This window comes from Astyanax mexicanus, chromosome 1 (assembly GCF_023375975.1).
Source record: "Astyanax mexicanus isolate ESR-SI-001 chromosome 1, AstMex3_surface, whole genome shotgun sequence".
Lineage (NCBI taxonomy): Eukaryota > Metazoa > Chordata > Actinopteri > Characiformes > Acestrorhamphidae > Astyanax > Astyanax mexicanus.
Window position 1 is genome coordinate 60,383,947 of NC_064408.1, and position 22,582 is coordinate 60,406,528.

The 22,582-nt window shown below is 41.1% G+C and overlaps 1 protein-coding gene across 1 annotated transcript; it reads right to left on the bottom strand.

The window, feature by feature from the left end:
• Positions 1-147: 147 nt before the first annotated feature.
• Positions 148-5,604, bottom strand: gorab (golgin, rab6-interacting). The gene is made up of 5 exons (XM_007245338.4): positions 5,395-5,604; positions 3,776-4,271; positions 3,237-3,338; positions 2,976-3,116; positions 148-1,750 (listed from the first exon to the last, which is right to left on the bottom strand). The coding sequence occupies exons 1-5, from the start codon at positions 5,456-5,458 to the stop codon at positions 1,339-1,341; spliced, it is 1,215 nt and encodes a 404-aa protein (XP_007245400.3). The 5' UTR covers positions 5,459-5,604; the 3' UTR covers positions 148-1,338.
• Between the last annotated feature and the right edge of the window lie 16,978 nt (positions 5,605-22,582).

The following is a 22,582-nucleotide window of genomic DNA, read 5'->3' on the forward strand; positions in this document are numbered from 1 at the left end:
TACTGTCATTTGTAGATTAGGCTGTTCTGTGTTCAGTCTAAATACTGCCATTGGGTTGCTGATGGAGCAGCTGGTGTGCTCAACTTTGCAACACAGCCAAACCATCTGCCACAAGCTACTTTGGAAAAAAAAATGTCACATTTCAGGAACAGTTATAATGGTGCTGAAAAGCCCACAAAGATATAATTAGTGTTGCACAAGAATACAATACAGTTCTTTCTGAGGATACTGTTCCCAAAGGAAGCAAAGTTATGAAAATTACTGCCAGCACACCAAAAACAATACATAAATACATCAAGAACATAATAATGGAAGAACTTGTCCTATGAAGGATTATATAGAAAAAGAACCTTTTATGAGATTACATCACATTCAGTCAAAATAAAAATAATCTGAGAAAAAACAAAGGAGAAACTAAACAGCCTTAAAGAGAGTGCACACCCTACAGTTTGTATTATTCACACCATCTCCCCAAGGTCAATTTATTACAGTTGTGTTGATTATCTTACCAATCAATCACCCTTAACAGTCATACTTCATAATAATATAACACCAACTTCTTTTAATCTCTTAGACTACACTAAGATTACTGCATCTTTTATAAACTGTACAATCTTAAAATATACTTCTTATAACTTCAGCATGAATGGGCAGGGCTGAACTGCTATATGCTTTTATTTACTAGTAGATTAAGTTGTATTAGATCACAAAAACAAGGAATTAAAACAAGGTGATGTTGTTTCTATTTATGGGAACTTGACTGCAGAGTGACTGGTAGGATTACATACTACATGACAAGGGCACTTTTCATTTTAAGACATTTAATTTTCTTCTGTAGTAAATAACACACTGACTGTATGTATCTGGACTGTCTTTTGGTAATCAGCTTGTGCAAAATATTTGCTTAAAGCCGCCTCAAAAATGTTCACAAACTCGGAGTAGTGCTGTTCTACTAATAATACGAAACCACAGAAAAAGAGCCAGCCCATATAAAAAGAACACTCCAGCATTTTCCAGTCTAATCTCTACCTGCTGTGTGTAGTGCTTACAGTAAACTAATAGACAATTTCCACTATTACAAAAAGAACAGAAAACCACAGGGGGGAAAAAAAAAAAAACACATTTATAGTGAAAGCTAATGGGCATGTGCTTCAAGTCAGTGGGTTTATTGTTCTTTGAGTAAGCACAGAAGAACATGGTGAAATTACTGTCTGTGGCAGTATACTACAGATGTGGCAGATAGGAGATTGGGCTAAACAATACTGGAGTGTTCATTCTCTTTTACAGTCAAACTCAGCAAAGTACAGAGAGAAGTATGAGAAGGTGTGGGGGGGGGGGCTAACTCGTGTCTTCTGCAGCAGATGTACAGAGTTCCTTCTCCTGATCCGTGTTTGCTTTTGGTACAGTCATGGCACTGTCCTTGTTATCATTGTTGCTATCTGTCTGTGTTTTTTCTTCACTATCTACTGTGGGTCCATTCACCACAGCAGGCTGAGCGACGCTCTCTTTCTCCTGTTCTCTCTCCCCATCCTGAGCAGTCGGCTGGGCGTGGCCTTCTGAAGCCACCACCTCCTCTTCTGCACTCAGCTCCAGCTGAAGCATCAGCTCCTCTAGCTTCTGGGCCTTGCGCAACTCATTCTGCTGAATAATAGCACTTAGGTGCTCTGTTAGCTGCTCCTTCACCTCAGTCTTCTTGTGAAGGTCCATTTTGGCCCCCACATATTCAGCCTCAGCCTTCTCCAGGCGCTTCCTGCCAACAGGGACAAACAAAATAAACAGGTCATATGAAGGCAAAAATCAATGGGCTATATTACTAAATACATATCATCTTTTTATCCACAGGAATATGCTCATTTAGAGAAGAGGAAACTCATCAATATGTTAGTCCCAAAGCACAAATTAAGAAACTGATTTTCACATGAAAGAATACAATTGTCTCATGTTCTTATTCAACTGAGCAGCAGTGTATGCTCTAGGGGGCAGCATTTTCATGCCCAGCATAAATAGAAATGTGACTAGTTACAGAATAAATTAATAACATTCAGATTATACTCCAAATCTCAAAAGACTAGTATTCCAGCCTTCTAATGGGTGTAAGTAGTAGTGAGTACACTTTACCTTTAAAATGCAGTATATCAAAGCTAAAACTAGGTGTGCATTTTTCTTTCAAAAAGGACTTAATTCTTTGTGGCACTGGATTTCACAAGATGTCCCTCTCTGATGGAGATGAAGATTTAAGCATGTTGACACGACTGCATCACACTAAGAGATTCAGGAGCCCCTTCATGCTTTGGATTTCGACTTAAAAAGCAAAGGAATGTTTCCTACATATTCTGAAATCCTTGCCACAAGAAATGTGCCCGATTTTCAAGAGATGGAGCATTATATATATATATATATATATATATATATATATATATGAATGAATTAATGAATTAATGAATATACCTCAATATTTCAGGGTAGTTTTAAGATGGCGGTATTCTTGGCGATACGACAAAACATTGAATTAAAAAATATATATAATTCAAAAATACACCCTAAATTAAAGTTGGTGATATTATTGCATATTATTTGATATAGCACATGATATGGGTAATGCTACAGTAATGCTTTCCATATATCCAGGATGAAATAGAACCAAATAATACTGGATATTTATAATCTGTTTGTAGATGGATATTTAATGGTAAACGAGAACAGTGTGATTTTTTTTTGCTGCAAACAGCTAAAAAGAAGTAATGGCTATTTTTTTAATAATAATATTCAGTATTAATTTTGGCAATATTATTGTGTGTGATGTGATATGGCACACCCTAGTAGAAAAGGTTTGATATTTCTAACCTTTTCTTATTTTTGCCTAAAATGTGAATTCTGACAGTATGCACTCATACTACCTGACAATACCATTACCTAAAAACTGAACGATTACCATAAAATCTGTGTCAACTGTGACATTGACAATATATTGTTACCATGCTAAGGAATACTCCAGACTGGCTTGTTCAATCAGCTTCCTCAGAATCGAGATGTCATTTGAAACGGAATCATCCAAGACCTGGAGCTCCTTCTGAATCTTCTTCAGCTTCACAGCTTCTGCTTGTGTCTGCTTAGATCTATGGAACAAGAAGTTCTGCTTAACAAACTAAAACAATCTGTACAGGTTTCAGCTGATTTGGGGCACCAGATAATTCTCAGAAATGGATGTCATTAGTAAATTAGTGTGTTGCTCATACTTTTCAGCGATGGTCTTAGCTAGGAGTGCTTTCCTCTTTTTATTCTTCTCTTCCATCACCCGCTGCTCCCACTGAAGCTGCTGTAGACGAGTCTTTTCCCGTCTGAAATAAACAACAAAAAATTTAAATTGAAGTACTGCATGTACAATCCAACAAGGGGCAGTTCTGCACAATTTACACTTTGCAGTTACCTCATCTGAATATAGCAATCAAGCTGTTAAATTCTTCATTATGTAAATTTAGTGTATATTACTACTCCATTCCTTACACATTTTTTTTCTGTGTTTCATAATCGTTCACATTTTTTTCCTATTTTATGGTTATTTGACATACTTTCTTCATATATTATTATTGCTTCATGTGAGCAGGCAGTTGTCAAAGCATTTCAATGCTAGTTGAACTATAAACATTTTGATTGACGCAGTTAATAAACCAATCTTACTGATTAAAAACATTTACATTAAAGGCATAGTTTACTACTTTATTTTCTTTTTTTACTCATTTCTGTCACTCTCTGAAAAGGCACTAGACTTACTAACAGTTCCACTTCCACTTTGTCCAGCTCCTTGATGCTCTCTGCTGCATCCTCGAGCCGTGGATCTGACTCATGCTTCACTTCACCCGGCTCTGGCAGCTTCGACTCTTCGCTTCTCTGAGCAGATGGTTTGCTCTGAACTGTTTGGTTGAGGTTTGGGCTGGGGCTGAGATTGGGGACATGGCTGAGATTGGGGACATGGCTGAGATTGGGGACATGGCTGAGATTGGGGACATGGCTGAGATTGGGGACATGGCTGAGATTGGGGACATGGCTGAGATTGGGGACATGGCTGAGATTGGGGACATGGCTGAGATTGGGGCTGGGGCTGGGTGATGGAGGAGGTTTGAGCTGCTGGTCAGGCGATAGTGGAGATCCATGGCAATCTTTCTGTTTAGCGGCCAACTGCAGAGCTCTTTCCCGCTGCAGCTGCTGCCTGCTCCGATTAGTGGGAGCAGCTCTCCGCCCTCGTCCCATCACAGCGAGGACAGCAGGATCACCTGTTCAGACAAACCAGACAACATTTATCTCTGTAGCAAACAACAGTATATTTAAATTCATTAACTCAGATAGAAGTATAGATACTAGTGGTTAAAAATACCAACTTACTTTAACCTTTTGACTCTTAAAGTATAAAAGAAAAAGTATAGTAAATGAAATAATGCCATTAAAGACAAAAGGACAGGCTGCACTACAGGGGCTTATAGTGCACCACCCACCACCCTGCCCAAAACACATTTTTCTAAAAGACATGACGACTATAATGTTATATTAAAATGTTAATGTGAAATAAATTGGGATGCACTACGCCCCTTGTTTTAGTTGCATATATGACCATTGAAAAGAAATGTATTTGAGTACAATTTATTAAAGAAGCTTAGTTGGGACATTTGGCTAGAGTTGTCTTGAGTCTCTGCACGGCTCATCTTCATACTAGGCTACTATTATCTGCTATGTTCTTGCTGGAGTGTGGGCAGGTGTGATAGATTGTATAAACCAATAGGACTGTTTTTATTTCTCAGATTTTATTTATCAGACTCACTCTATCTGGATGAATAGATTTATCTAGATAGCTTTTTTGACATTGAGGAGCTTGAGAAGGCTATAAAACAAAGTAAAAGTAAAAAGTCGTCTGAAAAATAAATACTACAGTAAAGTTTTAATAGCCAAAATGTTTACTTAAGTTTCTTGACAGATCTGGCAGGGAACGCGAGATTAATTGATTACATAATTAATTAATTGAATAACAGTATGTAAACGATACCACATTAAAGGGTTATTTGGAATTTCCTATTTAACATTCCGTTCCACCTTAAAATGTACAGTAGCTGAACATTGATCATACAGTCCCTTGATCATACACGCTGCAGCATTCAGTTAAGGTGGAACGGGAGGGGCTAACTTAATGCTAAATGCTAATGCTTCAAGCTAACTTCACAACATGTAGCTGTTTAGCTAATTAACGTTAAACTGGAAGGAATCGTACTGTAGGCTACACACGGTTTGGTTTAGAATAATAAAGTTTCACGGGCGTGTTACTGGATTCACTATGGTTATTTTACTGGTTTTGTGCTGAAGCTCCAGGATCAGTGGGGCTCTGAGCGGTAGCTGCAGTGAACTTACTGGTCTCGCCTTTCTGCTGTAATCTCCTCAGCTCCTCATCTGAAAATCCAGCCCACGCGGCCATTCCTCACCTACAGTCTGTCCGTGCTGATTCAGAGAGTTCTCACACTCACACACCGCATCCCCGCAGCTCAGACCCGCAGCTCTCAGCTCTCCAACACCCAGCGGACATGTCTGTGTACAGACCTGCCACGTCCAAGACCTGCCGCAGGACCCACAGGAGGAGACTGATCTGTTCCCCGTTCAAAAAAACAACCAGACTGAGTTCTCCTGCGATTATCCTGATTATTCTCTTCTCGCCCGACTAAACTCATCATCATATTTAAATATATAGAGTTTAAACAAAGCCCGTTTTTACTTGATAAGATTAAGGTGTTGAAGGACAGGCAGTGTGCGGGAAGGCACGACAGTCCTGCAGGCTGTAGTCCGGATATATATCACCCGCATTCCTGAGGACTATGGCTGTGACCGAAATGGCTCACTATTTACTAGTTAGGGCACTATTGAGTATGTCAGCCATTTTTCTTTGAGTGTCCGAATCTTAAGGGGGGATTCGAACGTGATTTTGAGGGCACTAAAAACTCCCATAATGCATCATGATTTATAGTAAACTTCGCTGCTTAATAAGCGAGCTGAATGTGTCCCAAAATGCATTGCGGGTCTCGCTACTAAGCAACAGACAGCCGAAGAAATGGAGCGGACAGTAGAGGTGGGCGATACCGGGAATTTTGGTATTGATCCGATACCAAGTAAATGCAGGGCCAGTATTGCCGATATCGATACTGATACCGATACTTTTTAATATTTAAGCTTTATAGATCCAAAAACCTAGGATATAATTTCACCAAACATTGTAAGTGATAACAAAATACTTTAGTATCACAATCAACATTTTTTGTTTAGAAACAATGGAACAGTAACAAAACAAAGTTTAAATATAAAGTAAAAAAATATTAAAAAATAAAATAAAAATTCTCCCCTCACTAGACATCTTAAGTTCTTTCTTTTTTTGTTTCTTTTTTTAAATAGAATTGTCATTTGGAAAAACAATAAAAAATAAGGAATTGTCTTCCTTTCAGTGCAATTCAAATGCAAGTTTTTCTTAAATCCGCCCACCTCTAGCGGACAGCGAGCCACCAGGGTTGCCAGATTGTTACAATGGGATTCAGATAAAACCAATTCACAGGGTAAAACGTGTTTCAGATCCACAAATTTACTGAGAAAACCACCCAAACAGCTGATATTCGTCATATTAACAATATTACAGGGTTTATTCCAACATGATCTTAACTAAAATATCATAAATATCTTAAATATCACTGTTACAAAAAATATATTTAAATGAGTTTATCTGCATATTTGTATTATGTGTTTTTTGCCTTGTATCATTGGACACACGAAACAAAAACGTAAAAACAGTACATAAAAACAACCTTGCAAGCAATGAAAGAATGAAATTACTTACTTACATATAATAACGAATATAAACACAACTTCAAATTTCCATCAGTAGGACTAAAAGCTCTGACTTTGCAGGGTTAGATATCTAACTATAACACCACCGAGTTAAATTTCCAAACTCTTTACACTTGGTAGTTTTGTTCACCTGTCAAATCACAGCGTTTCCCCCAGACAATTTCAGATACAACTCGACATTTGGCATGATACCACCCAATCTGGCAACAGAGCGAGCCGGTGTACGCTGCTATTTTTAAGGTTTTCTTCATGACGTTCAGTAATGTGAGCAAGGGCGTAGGAGCGGGCTTGATATTGGGGGGGACACATTTGCCAATATGAACCCAAGCCCACCCTATAGTTTCCTAGAACAACGTTTGTGGAAATTACTTGAAATTAAAAGTAAATTATTATTATAAGGTGATTTTACAACCTAAACAGGTTACTCCACGTACAGTTACTGTTGTTAGAAAAAAATATGCATGCAATGTCTGAATTATATACATATGACAAAAATTATCAGTTATCACCTAATATTTAAAATAATATAACAGATTTGGTTATTATTATTATTATTATTATTATTATTATTATTATTATGTATTGGCATGTCAATTCTGTCATATATTTACATTTTCTCCTGCGCTTTTATTTTTTTTTCTACTGAGAGCTCTTCTTAAGATGGTGTCCTTTTATGTAAAAGAATGTAACTTTACGTTGCATAGAGATTTTTATAAACATCAGGACATGTGGTCTTACTGTGAACTACAAATGAACAGAAGTCACGTTACAGCAGTATTTCTCAACCCTGTTCTTACATATTCTACTGCATATTAACACTGTTCTGCATGTTCTTGAGCTTCCTCTGCTTTAAAGGCATTTAATAAAGTGGTGGTATGATGTGTCTAATACACTGCTGGATTTACATGATTAATTTAGGCTCCATAGGGGGCTAAAGGATTTTAACAGGTAAACTCAGTAAATGACTGTTTATTAGCTGATCAGGTGGAAAACACAGATTTAGGGCAGCGATCAGGGTTAAGAAACTGCTTTAAACTACAAACATAAAGTACTGTACTAAATCCTGGCTATCCATGTAGCTTCTAGTTAACTAGTTAGTTAAATTCATTTTCGTTCATTATAGCTCACACTAAGTCCTGCAATCCTAAATTAATAAACAGTTTGAAAATGAAATAGTGATTAGCTGATCAGGTACAGGTCAAGTTGAACATTACATATATATATATTTTTCTTTAACCCTGACTCCCTATCTAATTAATTTAAATTAAACTAACTCACTAACACAGCTGCAGTTTATTAAGAGCTTCACTAACTTTAATTCAGAGCTCAGTTCAGTGTGTTTATGGAGTTTTAAACACGACTCAGCCCTCTCTCACCTGTGTGTGTTTATGCGAACGGTTCTGGCGCATGATAATGATGAGTTAGTGTCCGAATTCACTCCTGTTTTACCACTAATTGGTGAACTTATTAGTATCTCCCTACATAGCGCAACACTAATGAGGTAGTAGGGAGCCATTTCGGTCACAGCCTATACCTCTGAGATTCGATTTAAGATTGCGGTGACATCATGTAAAAAAAAAAATAAATAAATACGTGGCCGCGACTTATTAAGACGTGGGAATGAGATACCAAGGCGTGGCCACAACTTAAGAAGGTGTGGAAATTAGATAATTAAGGCTTATGAATGAGATAATTCATGGCCAAGACTTATTAATGCGTAGGAATAAGATCGTAAGGCGTGGCCAAGACTTATTAAGGCGTGGGAACTAGATAATAATGCATGGGAATTAGATAATTAAGCCTTGTGAATGAGATAAATAAGTCATGGCCAAAGACTTATTAAGGTGTGGGAATGACTTATTAAGGCATGGGAACTAGATAATAATGCGTGCGAAAGTCACTATACATACAGTAATTTACTACTCTAGCTGCAGTGGAATTAGTGTGTAGCTAATAATTTAGGAGATAGTGTAGGCTTTGATTCATAGTAGCAAATTTGTCTCGCCCAGTGTTAAACCCCCAATGTTGAACACCCCTGAGTGGAAACTTTGTTTGGTTTGTTTTGGGCTGAAATTCTGACGAACAGTCTGACTTGGCAATTTTGACCAGTTGTTTCACTTGTAAACTTTCTCACAAGACAATCCCATTTATATCATATTCTCTATTCTTTACAAATCATTAAAAAATGTATTTATTGAGTGTTATTGGTTTAGTTATTAAATTATATATATGTTTAATAGTAGCCAGGAGTAGGCAGAAATAGTGTGTGTTAAATCAGTGTTTTTCAAATACAGTTCTATTTTCAATCTGCGTTTATGTCAGTTTAGAGCATACTATATCTGTGTATTCTGAGTATTTTGTGTTTGTCTATATAGTCCTACTAAGAAAATGATGTAGATGTAAATATTGTATAGAGAGTAACTAAATGTTTTCCTCACTTGTCATTAAATAATATTTAATCTTAAGTGAATACTGCTGACATGAACCAACTAAAACATTAGCTTAATTGTTCATTAAAAATGCAATGCAAAGTAAGTTTTTGGCTTTTAAATAATGGTAATATAAGAACATAGGTATAATGACTATGAAGGCACTACTTAAATCAATTATCCTGAGTAGATTTTAGCTTTTAAATAAGGCACATTTAAGCAATTCTCCATCAGTTTGCCTCAATAGCAGCTTCAGCATTCCACCTGAACAAGCTTTTAAATGTCAGGAGAACATTTTCCTCAGTTTGTCCTTTTGTATAGTAATAATGTAAGGTCAACACACAGCATGGGGTAGGTAAAGTCAATGTGAAAAACATGTTGCACAATTAACAAGAATGAAGAATGTTACTAATTGTACCTGTTTTTATTCAGTGTTAACAATCTGAAATAAGCTATTATGAGACCTTTAAAGGTCAATGACCTTAAGTGGTTTGTAGATTAAGTCAGGGCATGTTGTGCTTGAGTGTGTAAATATGTGTTTATGTCTTAAACAGTCCTTCAGGAAAGCAGAAATCAGTGTGCTGGAGCCAGAAACTAACTTTGTTTATTTGTTTCTATCTGTTACCCTCTTCACCTCCAGCCAGACCTCGCGCTCTTTCTCTTACGAGCGGAGAGGTTGAAGGTCAGTGAAACAGAAAGCTGGATGTAAACAGTGCAGGGCATGCCGTTGATATGGACCGTCAAACAGTCTGATCAAATGTTACTTTTTACTCTCAGGGGAGCGTCAGTGATTGTGACAGGAGAGAAGGCAGATGTCAGACTCTGTGAGGTCTAAGGAGAAATCATTTCTTCAGATCCAGTTCAGTGATCAGTTAGTATCTCACCTTATGGACAGACACACAAAGCAATGTCTGATTATTTCCAAAGCTGTAAAAACATTTAATTGTCTTCAGTTCATGATGTTGTATATTCTGAGTGTAAATGTAAATGTAGTGGAAGTGTGGAAAGTCTTTCTATACAGCACAGGGTTCCCTTAGTGTTGTAGGTAACATATCTTTTTAGCAGTTTAAACACATTTGCTCAGAATGCAGTGTAATTGCAGACGAATGTTTAAAATATTATTGTAAAATTCTCATATCTAAGTCTTTTATGATCTCAAAATGCATATTATTACAAATAATTATAAACTTATAAAATTTTCAAAAAATATTCAGAATGATAAACAGAGCAACGGATGGTTGTATAAAAAGAGATATCAATTAGAAATATATAGTTCAATATACTGTATGTCCTTGAAAAACACATTTTTATTAAGATGTTTTAGAAAATAAAATATTTTTTGTTTTCTACATTAATAGAACATATTTCTATATAGTTCTAAAATTGTTCTTAACAACAGTAGTGGAACCTTTTTTACTGTTATTTACAGTAAAAAGTATCAGTATCAGTCAAAAAGTTTAAACACATCTCTTTTTATTCAATGTGTTTTCTTTCTTTTTATAATTGTTCACATTGTTAATTTAAAATTAAAGACAGTAAAGCTATACAGGGACATGTGGAATTATTCTGAAAACAAAAAGCAATGAAACAACCAAAATATGTTTTATAGTTTAGATTCTTCTTAGTACCTTTGAGGACAGATCTGCACACTCTTGGTATTTTAATCTCAGTGTCTTTATGAGGGAGAGTCACCTGGAATAGTTTTCTCAGCATCTTGAAGGAGTTTCTGGAGGTGCTGAACAATAGTTACGGATTTTCTACGTACTGTGAAGCTCCAGCTCATCCCAAATCACCTCAAATCACCATCTCAGTTGATCAGGTTTAGATTAGGTGATTGTGCTGAATAAACATTGTTTTGTTTACTACATAATTCTTCTTCTTCTTCTTCTTCTTCTTATATATAATTTGAAATGTATTTATTTTTATTATTTTTTATTGTAATATGTAAAAGTTAGTTTTAGCTAAATTTTAATTGTTTCTTGTTGTATTGATCTTCTTTTGATCTTAATTTCTCAACAATTAAAACAAGTTTTATTATTCTTTTATTATTATTATAATTTTTTTTACTGATATTTTAAAATGATTAAATGTAGTTATTATTTTCTTTGTCATGTCAATCCCTGTTTTTGTAAATGTTCGACTACACTGAAAATGAAGGTTGGCCTCTATGTACTTTTGAGACAAAATAAAGATTGATTGATTGATTGATTGATGTGTCCCTACTTTTTTTTCTGACTTTAATATTAATCTACAACGTAGAACATCAATTGAATAAAAACAAAAAAGCTAAATGAGAAGATGTGTCTAAACTTTAACTGGTACTGTACAATCATCATAGTTTACATAGTATACTTATATGAAAGAAATAATTTGTGGTACGAGATTCCTGCATACAGTAAAAGGGTGTAAAATGCCCAACAACTTCTTTAAAACATTTACATTCTATCCAGCATGGAGAGCTTTGTTGTAAAATTGCTGAGGATAAATGTCAGGCAATGGTGCACCTAATTCCCTCTCATAACCATAACCATGTGTCATTCAGTAGCACACGTTGGGTGAGTTGAGCTTTATTAGCGGTGAGCTGCTGTGGACCGCTGGCAGAGGCTCTGCGTGGAAATGTCAAGAAATGAAGACGGTGAGCTAACAATCTTTATTTCAATGCTTCAGAGGCAATGTGTAGATCTTAAGTCATATTTAGTCACTGATCCAGACCACCAAAGTGTAAACACCTACTGTAAATATGAAGTCAACACTGCAGACAGAAGGAATATCTTTTAAACTACTGGGTGGCATTTGTATTTTCTTTCATAAATCCAAACAAACCTGAAGTTTCCATCTTTAGATGATGGTACACCCTTCCTACTCTCTCTCTCTCTCACACACACACTTTCTCTCTCTTTCAGTAAAATGACTAAGCTTTTGAATTTGAGCCACTTTTTGAAGCTGTTGGTTTCATCTGCCAACAGCAACACTGTTCTCTGCCTTAAATACTTCACATAAAACATGACTGTTTTCTCAGAGTGTTTCCTCGTAACGATCACCTATTTATTCATACAAATTGGCAGGCGCCATTGGCAGATCCTATTTGATGTTCTGGCCCTTTTTGCCCTGGAGGTGGAAGGTTGTCATGAAAGCATCCTTCATCACACAGCGGACCGGAAGCCAGGGCTTCCAGAGCAGAGCTGACGGCACGTTAATCTCTCTCATTTTCTCCCCCTGCCCCGTTCAAGAGTCAAGAACAACACTGTCATCCTGTTCATGCACAGCTTTATTAGCGTAACCTTAGCTGCTGCAGTCTAATTCATATATATATTAGCTATATGACATAGTTTATATTTTAGTTATAGCTAGTGTAGTGTATTATTAGTCTTATTCAGTACATCATTGCATCATTGTCTGTTTTTTTTTGTTTGTTTGTTTGTTTTGGCTTTTTGACAGAATTTGAATCTGGCAGGTGTTTTGAGTGTATTGAGCCAAAAGTATTATTGGTTAATTTGTTTTTACATTAACTTCTACAGTTAAGAAGGTTTCTCCTCCCCCTGTAAAGTTACTATTTTGGAGATTTCTGCTTGACACTGATGAGACATTTGTTCCAGGATTATTGGTATGCTTTTTTTTGACCAATTATGCATTTTTTTAATCATTTTTATTTATCAATGTACACTGTTTCCCACAGTCATAACTGTTATAACTGATTTGCACATTTTAGTTGGAATAGATTTTATGAATTAGTTTTAAGGACTGCAGTGAATCATATTAGTGAATCAACTCGTTACTGTATACCAATGCAGTATTTAGGTAGTTTAATTATCTATCATAATGTGTAATCAGTTATTCTTGTGTATAATTGATGTATTGTTATGAAGTACTAGTGATTTGTTTTTACATGTTAGTAATAATATTTCCTATATGTTGTACATGAATTATAGTTTCTATTAGTGATAGCAGCTTAAAACAAATTATTTTATCTTTATTATTTTTCTATATATTTCTATATATTTTATTTTATATTTTTATATATAAACATATAGTTACATACTCTATAAGTTATAACTGATTTCTGCATAGCCTCAGTACAACAGGTTTCTATTTAGTGTGTTGCTTATAATTACCTGCAGGGTCCTTAAAGAGTACCAGTGAGCAAACTCCTGAGCTATACTTCCCTGGGAAAATCCACGGGGAGGAGTAAAGAGTTTTAAAAAAGTGTATGAATGTGAATATGAATGTGGGTTGGAAATTGTGTATGCTTTGATTATGTATTGTGTCTCATTATTTGCCATACTTACTGCTTCTGTACTGTATAATGATTTATAATATAATGTGTTTAACTGTAATTAAAGTTTGGTTTGCTCCAGGGGAGGGGCTACCTGTTTAAATACTGCTGTAAAATGAAGGTACTGGGTTCTTCTTTCTGTGAGGTGACTGACGCCCAGCTACACCTGTGTGACAGCATGTATGTGTTTTATACTTTACATGATTTCGCAGTCATGGTCTATAACCTCTGTTGACAGACTATTTATTGTTTTCCTTTTATTCCTTTTTTTTAATTGTGTGCTTTTAAATATTTGTTGTGTTCAAAACAAAGTTATTGGGAACAAAGGAGAAACTTCTGCATTTCTCTGTTTTTTTTTTTTTTATCCAGTGCTGCAGACCATTTGTCTAACACCACCCAAAAAAATGTCATTTACTGCTATTTTTTTCTTAGCTCAGGTTAATGCTTTATCACATGGACATAGACATACAGTTTAACAAAACAGAGCAGGACAACTACATTACATAATTCTGCAAAAAATGAGCAAGAATAAGCACTATGCAATACAATGTACAGTACAGTACATTCACATTCACAGCTGTATTCTATAGGGAGTGCAGATAATATATCACCCCAGCTTCCCTAATGAGGAGCCCTTGAGTGGTAAATGGACAGTCCAGAGAAAGAATCTGTCGTGTTATAAATGAGATAGTGAGGGGGAAAGTTTCTTAAGTGGTCTCGCTTGTTCACAAGCTGTGACTGAAATGGATGCCAGTCTCTATTGAGCACAAACACAAGTGATTGTAATGTGCAGTTCAAGTGCAGTGAGACCAATTATGCCTCTGCCCTTCCAGTCATCCTTCAGCAGTATTTAATAAACTCTGCTAAAACAAGCTGTGAAGAATGTTTGTGTGAGAGATGGAGAGAGAAAGTGAGAGGGAGAGAGAGAGAGAGAGAGAGAGAGAACCCCCATCTAGGCCACTCAGGGCAAGCAAAACAATAATGACCCCTCTCTCAGCAGAGCCACATCTTTCATCCATCTGGGGGCCAATTATTTGTGCACTTAAAAGGCAAAACACCTCAGCAGAGGACGACCAGAGGCCGGCAGGGACACGGCCTGATGCATGGGCTCCAGATGGCAAGAGTGAGCGGTCATACACTGCTGTGTGTTGGATATGGGTGCTTCGAAACAACCAAGTCCTGGTCAGAACCCAAACCCCAATGTTAGGGGGGTTGGTGGGGGTTGCTTTAGACCTGAGAGCTGGCCTGCAGTTTCCTTTTGAGGCACACCAACCCATGTTATGGTTCATAAGTTGAAACATAGGAGAAAAAAAACAATGGCAAGTGCATGTGAGAGCATATCCCACACACAGCCCAATAGCAGAACAAATCCTGCAGTTTTATTTTAAGTCTTGATGTGTGTTTGTGGAGTTAAAGGCAGAAAGTCCTACAGAATTGCTATCCCCTTGGGATAGCAATATTGATACAAGATAAATATGATTTTCTAGCCACAGTCCTCTTTATTAATAAAACCACTGACTGAAAGACAAGCTATGATCCTTCACTAAGCAGAGAAATATAGAAAGTGAACAAGAAGGATGCTGTAACATCACCCAGCACCTCGATGAAGTCTCTCTAAAATTAGCCCATCAAAAGGAGTTCTCATGACCATAACGTACTGTAGCCTCGTTAATCATATGAGGTGGTTACCTCAAAGCAAAGCAGATAGGAAAGCATGATCCATTATGTGCAATACTGCCAGAGCACATTCCTCTGGCCAAAGGCAACATATTTTGTACAATCGCAGAGCTGCGGCGTCCAAAACCGAGAACAATTTATTACGTGACTTAGACGAATTCCCATGTGAAATGTCTTACATTTAAGAGTTATGTAACTAAAGACAAAGCTGGGCTCAGGTCTACTGGACAGACTTTAGGTGGATGTGATGTTTGAAAGCAGGTTTGTGTCATTAGGACCAATCAGGTCCTGGTATAACTCAAAGACAATTAGCCAGGAGTCAGTGAAGGCTGAGCAAGTGCAAGCGGTGCCCTTTCTTTGACTCAACACCATCAATAAAAACACACTTTGCGTAATCAGGCAGGAAACATGTCGGCAAGAAAAACAGCCAATCCAGGGAGCCGACCAAAAGGGACGCAGGGTTGAGGTCAACCTGGGCATGATTAGGGGTCAGAGGCGTCCTGTGCGCTCAGGTCGAACTCAGGGCAGGTCTAATGGCTCTTTGGAAAGGCCACGTGGTCACACTCCCCCACACGTCTGATCAGCAGACCCTCCTTGGGGCAGATGTGGTTCACTTTTGTGCTTCGGGTTCTGTCCATGACCTTTGAGCCATCCATCTGCAAAGAGTTTAATGGTGCCCAGATGATGGCTTTGTGATGTCATGTACTGATGAAAAGGATGTTTAGGTTGCCTTGATATTCTTGAATGAAGTTCAAAGTATCTTACACTGATTCATTTCTGGGAACTGAATATCAGAAAAAAAACTGTTGTTCAAACTTTTATTCATATTGTTTAATAACAATAATATTTAGTTTTATGCAATTTTCTACAAATTTGAAAGGCCCCTGTTCATATGAACTCCCTCCATCAGTATTCTAGTAATGACCCCAACACTAGACTTCCCTGATGTATGTGAAGTCAACCACAACCTCTTTTCCAATTGCTGCTGATGCAGCATCACCAGGTATCCAGTGCACTCGGAGGAAAGGGCAGGATGCCCAGCTCTGACACATTAGCTAACAGACACCTGTGCTGACCAACATTACAAAAACACCATCAACCCACTCCAGAAAAAAGCTAATGATAATGGCAAGCAAGCACCATGACCGGTGATTAGAACCAGCAATAATTGGACCACAGTGATAGCACTTTATTACAGTAGCATGACTATTCAAAGCCTTTTTCATATGGTTACTTACACTCTTGGTCAATAGGCAAACTAATAAGTGAAAGGGTGTGTGTGAATATGTGCCACAATGTGGACTGGCCATAAATAAATAAAAAAAGTCAGATAAAATGCTATTATTTTTGTATTTTTGGTTTTAAGTAACATACACTGTAAAAAAAATATACCTAGTTTCTATTGTTTATTATTTGATCTTTTTGCCTCCTTGGTTTAGTCTCCTCTTTTAGTCAAGTTCCTGCCCTGTTATCTTTTTCCTCTGGTGTTTCCGATTCTTTTCTATTTCCCTGCTTCATGTTTCTTGTTGCTTTCAGTATTTGTGTTCTCATCTTTATTTGTTTCTGGTGAGCTGAAGTTTTCTACTAGTTTTGTTTTGTTGTCATAAATGTCATTCTGTCTTTATGCCTGCATTATTATAGAGATCAATACTTCAAAACAATACATGATGACATTTTGATTGCAGACATTCTAACATGTCTGTATTTATTCATTTTACTGCATGTGTAACTCTTAAGAAACCCTTATGGAACCCAGAAGTGGCTAAATTAGGGCACTGATCACTGATTAGGTCACTGATCAGGGAACCTGGATATGCACTCAACTGATCTCAGATTAGATAACTTTCAATAACTTAAAATGTCACTTCCTGGATGCGTAATCTTACTCTAATGACTTGCTGGTCATTGTGCTTTGTTATTAATTACAGGAATTGTGGGTTTGATAACTAAGCTGCCACTGTTGGGCTCCTCAGCAGGACCCTTAACCCTCACTGCTCCAGGGGTGTAGCAGCATGACTGACCTGCTCTCTGACCCAACCTTCTAAGTTGGGATATGCAAAGAGAACAAGTTTTAACCTATGGCACATTTAATTACTCGGTCATCTCAGATTGTTACACCTTAGCCCATGTCTGTGTTATGTTTCTCCCTCATTTGTTCCCTAGTGCTCCTGCCCCTCTGTTTTCCTGTCATGTGTTCACAGCCACGTGTTTCTGTTATGTATGTCATGTCTTAGCCCTGCCCTAACCATCAGTGTTCTCACCTGTGTCTTATCTGTAGCCCTGCCCCCTCATCAGCCCTGCCCAGGTGTTCCTCCTGTATTTAAGCCCCTCTGTTTGTACATGCTGTGTCGAGTCTTTTGTATTTCCTAGCCTGTATATCTAACCTTGTATCCTGTTTGTAGTGTTTAGCCTTCGTAGCCTAGCCTTGTATCTTAGTGTTTGTATCCCTTAATCTTAGCCTTTGTTTATGTATTCCGTTTTCGTTTCTGTGTTTGTTTTGTTTATTTAATAAATAGTTATCTTTGCACTTACGTCCTCCTCCTCCTTCACACCCCTCCGTCTCCCGTAACATAAGACTCGACCGAACTATGGACGTAGCAAAGTGGAATGCCACGAGGAAGGCGGACCTGGCGTATCTCCGGTTCCTCGCGGAGCTAATTCGGGGGGATGAACCGCTCCCGGCGCCTCTCCGTGGGGTGGAGAGGGTCGGCCCAGCTCCAGCTAAGCTAACTAGCATGTTAGCTCCACCGCACTCTCCAGCCCGGCCGACTTCCAGCACTCCAGCTCGGCCGGCTTCCAGCTCTCCAGCGCGGCCGACTTCCAGCTCTCCAGCACGGCCGACTTCCAGCTCTCCAGCGCGGCCGACTTTCAGCACTCCAGCTCGGCCGGCGTCCAGCTCTCCAGCTCGGCCGACTTCCAGCACTCCAGCGCGGCCGACTTCCAGCACTCCAGCTCGGCAGGCTTCCAGCTCTCTAGCCCGGCCGGCTTCCAGCTCACCAGCCCGGCCGACTTCCAGATCGTCGACTCCGGCTCCGGAAGCAAGCTCCGGAGCGGTGTTTACAACCACGCCCACTACTGAATCTGCGGTTCCAGTCCGGATCTTGGCGGCAGCCGCACTCTCGGCTCCCGCTGAAGCGGCTTCTTCGCCAGCAGGACCCACCGCCTCTGTCAGAGGCGGCCGGGGCCGCGGGAACTGGGTCAGAGGCGGCCGGAGCCGCGAGCAGCGCTGATCCAGAGGCGGCCGGAGCCGCGAGCAGCGCTGAAACAGAGGCGGTGGGTCCTGCTGGCGTGAGCGCGGCAGGCACCGCGGGTACAAAGTCAGAGACGGCCGGAGCCGCGAGCAGCGCTGATCCAGAGGCGGCCGGAGCCGCGAGCAGCGCTAGTTCCCGCGGCCCCGGCCGCCTCTGACCCAGTTCCCGCGGCCCCGGCCGCCTCTGACCCAGTTCCCGCGGCCCCGGCCGCCTTTGACCCAGTTCCCGCGGCCCCGGCCGCCTCTGACTCTGTGCCCGCTGTTACCCCAGTTCATGTGCATGGGGGTCCAGCCTCTGCTCCTGTGCCTACTCCCAGGTCACGAGCTCCTAGACCCGCCGCGCCTGCTCAAGCTGCACCCGCCGCGCCTGCTCAAGCTGCACCCGCCGCGCCTGCTCAAGCTGCACCCGCCGCGCCTGCTCAAGCTGCACCCGCCGCGCCTGCTCAAGCTGCACCCGCCGCGCCTGCTCAAGCTGCACCCGCCGCGCCTGCTCAAGCTGCACCCGCCGCGCCTGCTCAAGCTGCACCCGCCGCGCCTGCTCAAGCTGCACCCACTGCTCCAGCCTCAGCTCCAGCTCAAGCACCAGCAGCACCCGCTGCTCCAGCCTCAGCTCCAGCTCAAGCACCCCGCAGCACCCGCTGCTCCAGCCTCAGCTCCAGCTCAAGCACCAACAGCACCCGCTGCTCCAGCCTCAGCTCCAGCTCAAGCACCAGCAGCACCCGCTGCTCCAGCCTCAGCTCCAGCTCAAGCACCAGCAGCACCCGCTGCCCCAGCCTCAGCTCAAGCACCAGCAGCACCCGCTGCTCCAGCCTCAGCTCAAGCTCAAGCAGCACCCGCTGCTCCAGCCTCAGCTCAAGCTCAAGCACCAGCAGCTTCCGCTGCTCCAGCCCCAGCTCCAGCTCAAGCACCAGCAGCTTCCGCTGCTCCAGCCCCAGCTCCAGCTCAAGCACCAGCAGCTACCGCTGCTCCAGCCACAGCTCCAGCTCCAGCACCTGCTGCCACAGCTCCAGCTCCAGCACCTGCTGCCACAGCTCCAGCTCCAGCACCTGCTGCCACAGCTCCAGCTCCAGCACCTGCTGCCACAGCTCCAGCTCCAGCAGCTCCCGCTGCTACAGCCTCAGCTCCAGCACCAGCAGCTCCCGCTGCTACAGCCTCAGCTCCAGCACCAGCAGCTCCCGCTGCTACAGCCTCAGCTCCAGCACCAGCAGCTCCCGCTGCTACAGCCTCAGCTCCAGCACCAGCAGCTCCCGCTGCTACAGCCTCAGCTCCAGCACCAGCAGCTCCCGCTGCTACAGCCTCAGCTCCAGCACCAGCAGCTCCCGCTGCTACAGCCTCAGCTCCTGTGTCTGCAGTGCCTGCCGCTCATGTGGTACCCACTGCCTCTGACCCTGTGCCCGCGGCTCCGGCCGCCTCTGACCCTGTGCCCGCGGCTCCGGCCGCCTCTGACCCTGTGCCCGCGGCTCCGGCCGCCTCTGACCCTGTGCCCGCGGCTCCGGCCGCCTCTGACCCTGTGCCCGCGGCTCCGGCCGCCTCTGACCCTGTGCCCACTCCCAGAACTTTGTATGCCCCCAGGCCTATCCCCAGGCCTGCTCCCAGGTCACGGGCTTCTAGGCCCGCCCCAAGGCCCCCGGACCTCTGCCCAAGAACTGTGCCCAGGCTGGCCCCTCTAACTACCCCACAGACTTTAGCCAGTCCTGGGCATCCCCAAGTTGTGTTTGTACCCATGTCTCTCCCTGTCCTGGTCCCCGTGTCTGTGTTTGTTCCCGTTCCTGTCCCCGGTGGTTTTCCTGTTCCCGTCCCTGTCACTGTGTTTGTGTCCATCCCTGTCCATGTATTTGTTCCAGTTCCCCTGTCCAGTTTTGTCCAGCCCCCTGTCCAGTCTCAGCCCCGTGTCCAGCCCCCTGTCCAGTCTCAGCCCCGTGTCCAGCCCCCTGTCCAGTCTCAGCCCCGTGTCCAGCCTCCTGTCCAGTCTCAGCCCCGTGTCCAGCCTCCTGTCCAGTCTCAGCCCCGTGTCCAGCCTCCTGTCCAGCCCTGTGTCCTGTCCCCTGTCCAGTCCCAGTCTCCGTTCCCTGTCCAGTCTCCGTCTCCTGTTCGGTTCCCTGTCCAGTCCTCTGTCCAGTCTCCGTTCGTGTCCCCTGTCCAGTCCCTGTTCCCTCTCTCTCGGCGCCTCTGGAAGTGGCGCCGTTGAGGGGGGGTTATGTTACACCTTAGCCCATGTCTGTGTTATGTTTCTCCCTCATTTGTTCCCTAGTGCTCCTGCCCCTCTGTTTTCCTGTCATGTGTTCACAGCCACGTGTTTCTGTTATGTATGTCACGTCTTAGCCCTGCCCTAACCATCAGTGTTCTCACCTGTGTCTTATCTGTAGCCCTGCCCCCTCATCAGCCCTGCCCAGGTGTTCCTCCTGTATTTAAGCCCCTCTGTTTGTACATGCTGTGTCGAGTCTTTTGTATTTCCTAGCCTGTATATCTAACCTTGTATCCTGTTTGTAGTGTTTAGCCTTCGTAGCCTAGCCTTGTATCTTAGTGTTTGTATCCCTTAATCTTAGCCTTTGTTTATGTATTCCGTTTTCGTTTCTGTGTTTGTTTTGTTTATTTAATAAATAGTTATCTTTGCACTTACGTCCTCCTCCTCCTTCACACCCCTCCGTCTCCCGTAACACAGATCAACATGGACCATGATTATATGATTACACGATTAGAAGCCTAGAAAAAATAAAATGAGCATATTAATGAAAAAAATATATATATAGTTAATTAATAAAAGCATTTTTACTTAAGGAAGGAAAGGATCAGGATTAAGATACAGTTAATAAAGCTTATGTCATAATCATGCACTAAACACATAACACAGGTATGTTTTTGTTCCCTATGATACAAACAATGTAAATGACCCCTAAAAGGTACAACGTGTTCCATTTGGTCTAACTGTGTTTCCCTAAGGTTCCATACATACATGACATATTGTCACTTTTTCCAGGACAATCTGTATTTAACTAGAAATATGACACAAAGTTTGTCAACACAGAATGCATGGAGTCCCTTTAACTAAAAACAAAAACACTCAGTGTCAATGATGCAAAGCACCAAAAGCTATAGACCACTGAAGTTGTGTGTCATTCTGTAGCCCTCGTACAGCTTCCATGTCTAAGCATTTTTTCCCTACGAGGAAAATGAATGGGCTTTTCAAAAATTGCCCTCTATTACATTCTGTGTTAAATAAATATGTTCAGATTCCTGTATGTTTTATTCTTTGTACATTTTACTTATTAACAACACTGGGTCCTCTGAATTTCGCTGCAGAGATTGGCAGAGGACTCTTTTTTGGTGCAACACCAGCGAACTCCGGCCATATGTTTACAGCATATTACACTCAGCTGATCCAATTAATGAACTAACTCCCCTTTCTGAGGAGAGCTGAGGGTGTCACAGCAGGAAAACACTAACCCAGCAGCACAGAAGTACCCCAGAACCAGCTTTAAATGCTATAACACGTTTTAACATTTACTGTCTTTATTATGCAGTGAAATAAATTAGAGATGTTTCTGGCTCGTTGTTTATTACATTAAAGCCGCATTAGCTTAAAGTTAGCATTTTCTAATTACTACCCTTAAATGATCTCGAAATTCAGAATATCCAGCGATGTTTAGGAGGTAAATGTACACAGTATAAAACGTACAGGGTTCTGAACAGACTTACTTACCACAGAATATGCGTGAGGCCAGTTTTTGAAAAGCCCATTCATTTTTTCTATTCACCTGAACCTCACGGAACCCCAAATATGGGCATAAGCAACATGGTGCCAACTATAAAATGACGACAAAATGACGATATTGGCTGAGTGAAGTACAAGTAATGACAATTAGGAGCCTTACTTTTAAAACAATTGCACAAATATATGCTCCAATTTGTGTCCTGAATAAAGTACTGAAGCTGTATCTATGTGGGTACTACAGTCCTAGTGACAACTTTTAGATGATTTAATGAGAGAAAACTCAACCCTAAATCATAGCTCTGTGTGGATCTGCCAATATATTTAAAGTTTTAGACCTGAGTATGAGAATGACATGTGTTCCCAGAATGAGA

Excerpts from the sequence above, each read along its gene's own strand:
- gorab (XM_007245338.4), bottom strand. The coding sequence starts at position 5,458 with ATGGCCGCGTGGGCTGGATTTTCAGATGAGGAGCTGAGGAGATTACAG. Across the intron at positions 3,339-3,775 it reads GACAAAGTGGAAGTGGAACT|ACGGGAAAAGACTCGTCTAC; the intron begins GTTAGTAAGTCT and ends TGTTTATTTCAG. Across the intron at positions 3,117-3,236 it reads GCTAAGACCATCGCTGAAAA|ATCTAAGCAGACACAAGCAG; the intron begins GTATGAGCAACA and ends CTTGTTCCATAG.